The 9,483-nt window shown below is 36.1% G+C and overlaps 1 protein-coding gene across 3 annotated transcripts in view; it reads right to left on the bottom strand.

Moving 5' to 3' along the window:
- Positions 1-570: 570 nt before the first annotated feature.
- The window catches only part of RBM25 (RNA binding motif protein 25), a 52,023-nt gene continuing 43,110 nt past the window's right edge, over positions 571-9,483 (bottom strand). For all 3 annotated transcript variants that reach the window (XM_037503655.2, XM_037503657.2, XM_037503654.2), the window contains 4 exons: positions 8,850-9,124; positions 8,400-8,498; positions 6,889-6,936; positions 571-4,109 (listed from right to left, as the gene is read on the bottom strand). In XM_037503655.2, coding sequence (XP_037359552.1) covers positions 4,017-4,109; positions 6,889-6,936; positions 8,400-8,498; positions 8,850-9,124 — 515 coding nt within the window. In that variant the 3' untranslated portion in view covers positions 571-4,016. The remainder of the gene's footprint in view (positions 4,110-6,888; positions 6,937-8,399; positions 8,499-8,849; positions 9,125-9,483) is intronic.

Genomic DNA, 9,483 nt, shown 5'->3' with positions numbered 1-9,483 from the left:
TAAAAGAAAAAGAAAAAAAAAAAAAAGAAATGTGACTGTAGAATTGTGGCTGCCAGAGTGAGGGGGAGGGTGGCGAGCAAAAGGGAGAGAAGGAACAATGGACAATGATGGAGGATTATTGGTGCTAAAGAGGTGGGCATGGTGTGCTGACATATTTGTAAAAGTGTGAACCCATACCCCTAAATCATATACAAGTGGTAAGCCAATGTTACCTCAATAAAAAGTACAATTTAAAAAATTACAAGCTCACTTTGGCCTATAGTTATGAATGTAACAGTTCTAGGATTTAAAAATAAATATGCAAATTTTCCAGTTTTCTTCCTGATATCCAAAGTATTTCTTCACCTATATGGGATTCCTTCTCATACCTTTCACATGCAGTAACATTCACAAATCAATTTCACCATCTTCACTAAGCAAAACTATTTCTCAATTCCACATTGTTAATAGAGGACTGAAAGATGACCTGGAAAAACCTGTAACCATTTTGACATAAAAACCTGCAGCAGTTTTGGAAAGAACATTGAAAAATTCACAGAAATTAGAAAGAGCTGAATAAATAAATGACGTTATAAATGCCTACCAACATTTATTTGAACTTTAAAAAAATGTTTTACTTTCTATGAAAAGAGAAAAAATGTGAAAAGTGTATATCCAATTTGACTCTCAAACTCAGTTTTTTTCAAATTATCCACCATAACTAGTACAAATGCATGATTAAAAACAGTACTCAACACAAAAATAATTATTAGCCTCTGCTATTACATAGCTCACCAGGAAATGCTACAAGATTCAGAGTAAGTAAAAACCATTTAGCTCTCTAAGGAGGAAACACTCTCAGATTGATTGGGATAAAACCTAGAATATTAAGAGTTGTTCTTAGGCATCATTTTTGAAATTCACCTTCCTGAATTTACATAATATGTATCTGTATATGTGCCTCAAAAAAATGTTCTCTTTAAAACCTACTTACAAAGAAAAATAAGCAGCATTTGAGTAGTCTAATTAGAATAAACTACAAGTACTAAGTAGACAGGTGAAACTGCTAATCTAAGTGTAGTCCATGGATTAGAATGTGCTGGCATCACATGAAAGATGGTCAAAAATGCAAACTCTGGGCCTCCCTGGTGGCACAAGGGGTTAAGATGCAACCTATGAATCTATTCTCAGCCACTGCAGAACGAGTTAGATCCCCAGCCAGGGAGCAACCCACAAGACACAGCAGACTTCTCCTATCTCGCCCGCTGCTCCCCTCAGCAGTGTATTTCAGTACATCTGCCTGTTCTGTTCCCCACTCTGTCTCTGGTGAATTCTCTCAACCCCACCCCTCTGGCCTGTACCCCAGTTCTGGTATGCATAATAAAATAAATCTTAAAAAAAAAATGCAAACTCTCAGGCACCACGCTAGTACTACTAAATCAGAGTCTGTTTTAGTAACAAGATTCCCCCAGGTGATTCAGATGCATGGTAATGTCTGAGGAAAAGTTCATTAATGAAAATATTTTTCCTCCTGTGAACAGATGTGTATAATTAAAATTATTTTATTTATACAGTCAAGTTAGAAGAGCATATTAGTTTTCAAACTGCTTGATCAAGATTAATTTAAAAACTTTCGTATAGTTGTATAACAATTGGCCAATACAGAATTAAAGCTTCCAAACTGAAATCAATCAATGGGCAAATGATAAAGACAACTCAGGAAGCTCAAGCAAGTTAGTAAAAATTTTCTTCTGTGGATTTTTTCAGACACTAAACTATGTCAATTTTCACACACAACCATTTCTTTATATACAAATCTGAAAAACAAGAAACTCTGAAAATCTGAAAGTTTAAGCCTGGTGGCAAAACCTGATTTGAACTAACATTTAAAAAGCTATTAATGTAGCAGTCTTTTTCCCAGTGACCAATATTAATGCTGTGCTGCTGAAATGTTAGTATTTATGAATTTGGGGTCTTGACACAAATCTCACTGAAGAGGTTATTAGTATATGGTGCAGAGGTTATCAGTATATGGTGCATAACCCTAAGATTTTCAGAAATGGGTCTTTTAAGATGAATTCAGGGAAAGAGAATAGACTAAAAGCAAGGGAAATTGAATCTACGTGAATGAACTTTCATGCTAATGCTGGCTATATAAAAACAACATGGAAGTTGTAATGTGGTTAAGAGCAGACAGACAAGTATAATAAACTGCTAGAACAAGTTCTTGAGTTGGTGGGGTATCAATCTGAGAAAAGGCATTTACAAAATGAATCTGTAAATGCAAAGAAGCATGTTCCTAAAAAGTTCTCTTGAGAAACCAGAATTTCATATTAGTACACTAATAGGGTGTTTCTCTATAAATGAACAATTAACTAAAATAAGGTAAAATGCCTTTGACCTTCAGTTACTAATATTCATAAAAATCAAGTCCATATTTTCAAGTTTTCTAGTAGGCACCACACAATTACAACATGATGCTATTTATTTAACAAGATTCTGAAAGAATGAGCCCCCAAGATCAAATATATACATTTTTAATATTTGAAATATTTACATAATGGAACCATGTCATGGTTCAATGTTAAGAACAGTGTTTTCAAATGTCCTCTTCAGATGGTAAAAAAAAAACCTAAATCTAGTAACTGAAACTAAATTATGTTTTTAACATATTCACCCCTCCCAATCTTTTTCTTTCAAATAAATACTCAGACATAGGAATAGCTGCACCTAGTTTACGTTAAGACCTTCTTAAAACTTGTATCTTCAAGTAATTTTGTTCCCTGGTGAAATTCCAATCTACAATTTAAAAAAGCCCCATATATATCTCTAAGCACACCATCAATGTATTTTTAAACTTTGATGAGCTAAGTTAAGCAAGCCGTGTGTGCACATACACATGAAAGATATAAACCCTTTACAAAACAAAAACTTAGTGGTAACTGCCTTAAATGATTTACCTTATCCTTAGAAATAAGTAAACTTTGTAAATTGCCATGCTGAATTCCTATTCTATTTTGTCAAACTTCCCTAGCCTGTAAAATTGTCTATTTTATCTTTGTTTTTAATAAGGATTTTTCTCTTATGCTTTCCAAATTAAGACCTTAAAAAACAACAACAAATAAACAGGGTACACAAAAATTAAACTAAGGACCAACTAGTGCAAAAATGCATTAAATAAAGCTCTCCAGAATCTAATGGTCTGCGTCATTTCTGAACAATGAAATTAGGGGTGGAAACCACTGTGATTCACACTCCCTTAAAAGAGAAGCTGAAGCAGGCAACTAACAACAGGAAAATCCCATTGCATTCAATGAACTGTTGCTTGTCACAAGAGAATACCACACTCTGGGAGACTAATAACCTAATTATCCCAGACATTAGGGTTGGCACAATATCACGTTTCCTTTATGATTCTATTTTTCAACTGGGTAATGTTTAAGGGAACCCTCCAAAGCAAACTAGGGAAAAGACTTTTTTTTATACATACATTCACACACATTCATACAGAGATACAGCAGGAATGGATTGTCTTCTAATTTTCACACTCTAGTTTTAAATTCTATGCCTTCATTGAGGGCTTACTATTTCTGATGGGGTAGAGGGGTAGGAGGGAGTAAAATAGATGTGTCTGGTATTCTGTCAATTAAGATCGTTCATGTTGGTTCCTATACAGTACAATTCAATATTAAGTGCAATTCTGCAAAAGAATTGGGGAGTCATTTTAATATTTACAAGGAACAAATCAGCAGAACAAGATTATATCAGATAGGCTGTGTACAGTAGCTGTGGTTTATAAAACATACCAGTAATTTGTACCTGGTGAGTATAAAGAGAACCAAGGTAGGATTCCAGATGACTTTACAACCAAAGGAGTACACAGGGCTTCAACAAATTAGAGGACAAAAAAATTCACATTTTTCTACATTAAAAAAAATTACAGATGTCACAAATGTCTTTGAAGACAAAGAAAATTCAAAGTCCTTTGAAGGGTGTGAAAGAAGAAATCTGAAATGGAACACTAAATGTAAAAAGTTTTACTTCACAAGACCAATTTTCTTGGCTTCTGTTTCATATATCAATAATCTCCACATTTTGACTATAAAAACTTCTGCTTCTTCATCAAGTACCTAGGGGGATAAAAAAATCAGTAACACATGTTAAGATAAGCAATCATCACCACCTTCCAACAATAGTGACTGATATTAATTAACCACAATCTATCAATAAAATGAAAGTATGAGAACTGTATTAAATAGTACAATTATGATAATAATAAAGCATAAGCAAAACCCCATGACTTACTAAATACTGACAATACTTTTTTTGATCCATTGTATTCTAACTTTTAAATTTACAAATACAAATTATATTTATACATATCTGGAAAAATTCCTATGGAAAACAAATGTTTACAAAATGCAGTAATTTTGGTAGAACTAGACGCACACAATTAGCAATTTAATCCAGCATATCTCATTTACTCTCAAAACAACCTTGCAACCTTCTCACTAAGTTATTATGTATGTCACAATGAATTAAATATTAAATGAGACACTATAAAGCACTTAATAAAATGTCTGGGACATAGCAACAGAAAAAGTGAACACTTATCACCACAAGGGACACAAAAAGGGTCTTTTCCCCTTAGCAAATGAATAAATCAATTCTTATTCTTATTCTTTTAGCAACTTATAAATTAGGTGCATCGCATCCCTGCTTCTACTCCTGCCTTTATCCTACCAAACAGTTGGCGCTCTACTCCAGGGCTTAAATGGAACAGCATACGTCCTCCTACAGGAGGCAGCTATGGCTGAGCTCCAGGGCATCACTGCCACGGTGGGATGTGGCCGAATGTTGCTAGGACTGTAGAGATTAAGAAAACTGGTTTCTGGGCCTCCCCGGTGGCGCAGCTGTAGTGTGCTGGGTTGCGAAGCTGCAACAGGCTGGATAGCAGAAAACTACCATCTGGCTTTAGACATCACACAGTATTTGAACACAAAAGACCTTGACAGTAGAGTTCCTTTTTGTTTGGAACCCCAACTATACTCTTCCCTGACATCTCTACAGCTCAAAATGCAAGTTCCCCATGTCATCTGTCATCTTAGTGTTGTCTGATGTTTCTTCTTCCTCCCTGACTTCCCATTGCTACCATCCCGCTCTGCCCTTTGAAACACAATTCCAATTTATACTAACCATCCTTAACTTCTTCAATGAAACTTTCATCTCTTTTACTTATTGCAAAATATGGTCTGTGCCTTAAAGATCCTGACCCTCCAGTAGCTTTCTTAGAAAGTTCCTCATTTTAAAATGTCTTAGTATCCACACAATAGGGAAATGGCTGGATATCCATTATTTCTAAAAAATTTCTTATAAAATAGGAGGAATATAGAGGAACCAAATAATGGATGGGGGGGGAAGGATAATAAAGTAAAAATCAAAATCCACAGGCAACTATAAATAAGAGACATTCTGTAGGGAAGGAAGAGGGTGAAGTATCAGGATAGGGTAGGAAGAGCACAAGGACTATGGAGATGGTGCATGGGTGAAATGGTGGGAACTATATGGGGAAATCATACATGATGAATGATGTAATAAATATATATAAAAAATTCTTATAAGAAATTATCTCCATTGAGGTACATGAGATCTCACTATATACTACCTTTTCATTTCAACAGCAGCCATCCAGCAAATTCCTAGTCTATCATTCACATTAAATAATCACTCTAGGGCCTCCCCGGTGGCACAGCGGTTGAGCGCTGGGTTGCGAAGCTGCCCGCAGCCTCTGCAGTGCAGTTCGATCCCTGGCTGCTGGGCGAGGGTCCCACATGATGCGCAGACCTCTCCTGCTGCCCGCTACTCCCCTCAGCAGTGTACTTCGGTCCTTCTGCCTGTTCTGCTCCCTGCTCTGGCTCTGGTGAATTCTCCCACCCTCCCACACTTCTGACTGTACCCAGTGCTTGTATAAACAAATAAATCTTTTAAAAAAAAAATAATCACTCTGGCAAGCTGGTTCCCATATTTATCCCCAATCCCTGTCTCAACATGCAGAAATTTCAATTTCCATATGCATGACATCAGTGTGCCCCCTAAACACTTACATGGCTGAAATCATTTTGTACCCTGCCATCTATCAGGATTAATCCACCACATTTTCTTAAACATTCTATTCTCTGATTATAATCTCTCTTTCTAGTTATTTCAGTCCCACAACTTTGTTGGAACCACCGTTTTCAAACTACCAGCTCTGTTCCAATTAACATTTTCTTCTTTTTTTAGCTTGGAGTTCAGTATTCACTCTCTCACGTTTACTACCACTTCTTTTTCTCACAAAATCACAACATTGGATAGATACAACCACTGATTGTGCTCATTATCCAAATTAAATATAATTGGGGATTTGAATGTTTACTGCCAAATCAACAGACATCTGACCAAGTGACAAAAAATTATATAATATACACGACTCAATATAGATGGTAATTCCTGTCATGCTTTCCCTAACTGTCCTTAAGTCCTGTGCCCCCGCTACCATTATTTTTTTATGTCTATCCCCATTATACACATGTACACGAAAGGACCAATTATTGGTATGCCCATCTCCATGCTAAATCTTTAAGGATACATGTTCCACCATTTTTAGGATCTACCATAATAAGCACAAATACCAAAGGCAGAGGAGGAAGAGACTGGTAAAAAAGAAAACCCTAACTTTAGTGTTGTCTAATGATAACTTGCTGTGGGTACTTTTATCCTCTTTTAATGCATAGTCAAATTTTAATCCAAAAGCTATAAAGCAATTCTAGAACAAACAGGTAAAAAAAAAAAATCAATCAAGTTCTCACATGTTAATTTGTTCACACTGATATTAGTTAAAATGTTAATAACAATGAATTTCTAACTTACCATGGCCACATCATCTAAAATGCTCTGAGGTGAACTATGAGCCATAACCTAAAAGAAACAAACAACTGTGACTTTAAAAACAAAAAATTAGCAATATATTAAAGATATTTTTAATTATAAATCCTCAAACAAGTTCAGGAATATTGTGTGGCTAAAGAACATTGTCCACTCGCCAATAGACCTTTGACACCAGATCCAGACTTACAACTTTTAGTGCTACAACAGTTACAAATGGAAAGGGCAGCCTAAATTTGCAATTACTAATGAAAACATAGTAGTTCATAGTAGGAAAACAGCATTTCCTTAAAATGTAATTATTTCCCTTTACAGGAATAAGGCACTTCAACTGTAGTAACTGTCTTATTAAAGATAAGAATTTTGCCTTCAGTAAATGATAGAGGATGCAGTACACCTTGTGGTTAAAAGAACAATTTTTACAGGGTTGGCTCTGTACTTACTGTTTAACTATGGTATAATATAAACAGTGTTTCTCTTTAAGCCTCAATTTCTTCGTGGATAAAATACAGATAAAATATAAGAATACTGGGCCTCCCCTGGTGGCGAAGCAATTGAACGCTGGGCTGCAAAGCTGCCCACAGCCTCTGCAGTGCCGGTTTGATCCCCGGCCACCGGCAAGGGTCCCACATGGCGCTACAGACCTCTTCTCCTGCAGTGCCTGCTGCTCCCCTCAGCAGTGTATTTCGTCAGTCTGCCTGTTCTGTTCCCCGCTCTGGCTCTGGTGAATTCTCTCAAATCCCCCCAACCCCCACCCCGCACTTCTGACTGTACCCAGTGCTTGTATAAATAAATAAATCTTTAAATATATATATATAAGAATATTAATAACATTACATAAGGTTGTTAAAGAATATCAAGTTCTATAAAATGTCTAGCACAATACCTACTAACAACAAAGTCATAAATCTTTTTTTTTTTTTAAAGATTTTTTTTTTTTTATTTATACAAGAACTGGGGTACAGGTGAGGGTGTGGGAGGGTGAGAGAATTCACTAGAGACAGAGCCAGGAGCAGAACAGACATGTGGGTTTCTCCCTGGCCTGTTGGGAATCGAACCAGCACTGCAGAGGCTGCGGACAGCTTCACAGCTCTGTGCTCAACTGCCTGCGCCACCAGGGGAGGCTCATAAATCTTTTTTTTTTAAGATGTATTTATGTATACAAGAACTGGGGTATATGCCAGAGGTGCATGGGGTGAGAAGATTCACTAGAGATAGAGTGAGGAGCAGAACAGGAAGATCTACTGAAATACACTGCTTAGGGAAGCAGCAGGCAAGACAGGAGAGTCTGCTGCAACATGTGTATTAGCTGCCTGGCCAAGGATTGAACTCATGCTGCAGTGGCTGGTGATAGCTTGATAGTGCTGATACTTGAACTAAAGCCATGAATCTTTCAATTGAAGCTAAGCTGTGTGAACTCAGCACGTTAAGATTTACAATTTTAAGTAGTATTTTAAAGTATATAACAAATGTTGGGAATAGAGGGAGTAAAATACCTTAGAACAAACAAAATCAACTAATGTAGCTTCTTCTTCACCTATGTATTCTATGATTTTCTTATTGATCCATGGTCTAATTCGTCTTTCCATCAATATCTGCAAAACAAAGCATGTTTAATTAAAGAACTTTTTATTACATTTACAAAAAGGCTATATAACTCTATGATTTTTCTTAAGACTAAACCATAGTACCACAGTATAATTTACAAATTAAAGTAAGAAAGTTATGTATTAAGATATAATTATTTGCTTTTAATTTATGAAGACTAGAAGCTCCACCAAGAATTTCCTTAATAATCTACTAAATCCCTTGGCCATAGCATTTACTCTGAATCAAGACTCCAGCCACATCATTATCCCTACTTGTCATTAATGTAATTAACTGTGTTTACATGTTATAGTTAGAACCACTTCCAATAAAAAGATGAAATACAGTTTGCTACTCACAGAATCCACAATAGACCAATCCAGGGGATAAGCAAAAAGCTCAGGTTTGGCTGTAGGGATTTTCTCAATGAGACTTTTAATATGTTTGCGCTTTTCTTCAGTGTTTACAGTGCCTTTGGCAGCATTTTTATCATCTTCACCATAATCCAGGGGAACGAGTTTCCTTTTTCGGGGTACATCATCATTGTCTTCATCTTCAAATTTGTTGAAGACACTATCTACAGGGAGTTTCTTTCTCTTCACAGAATTAGGCTGACCAGGACTATTGGAAGCACCTATAGTAAAAACACTCTATTAGTATGATTAATTTTTAAAAGTTACGTTTTATAACCCACCATCCCTCAAAAACAATGCAAAATATACTTCCACAAATCTCAGAGAAAGATCCCAACTGTAAAAAATAACTCGCTACTCACAAGTGCTAGAAAATTTAACTTTTCACTTCTTCTCAGAACTTGAGGCAGCTGCAGATATAGGAGCACTAGTAGAACTATGAAAACAATCGTGAGCTAGAAAGGCATTTTGAATATTTTTCTATCTACCTACCAAGCAGCACATATTAATTTTTTCCTTAAGGCAAAATTTAGGTATTTGCAGGGGGCGGGCAGAGAAGAATAAAGGAAGGAACAGAGAA

The sequence above is a fragment of the Talpa occidentalis genome, unplaced genomic scaffold (genome assembly GCF_014898055.3).
Source record: "Talpa occidentalis isolate TD23 unplaced genomic scaffold, MPIMG_talOcc4v2.1 talOcc4.11, whole genome shotgun sequence".
NCBI classification, from domain to species: Eukaryota; Metazoa; Chordata; class Mammalia; order Eulipotyphla; family Talpidae; genus Talpa; species Talpa occidentalis.
Note: the sequence above shows the minus strand (reverse complement) of the source record. Positions and strands in the feature narration are given on the sequence as shown.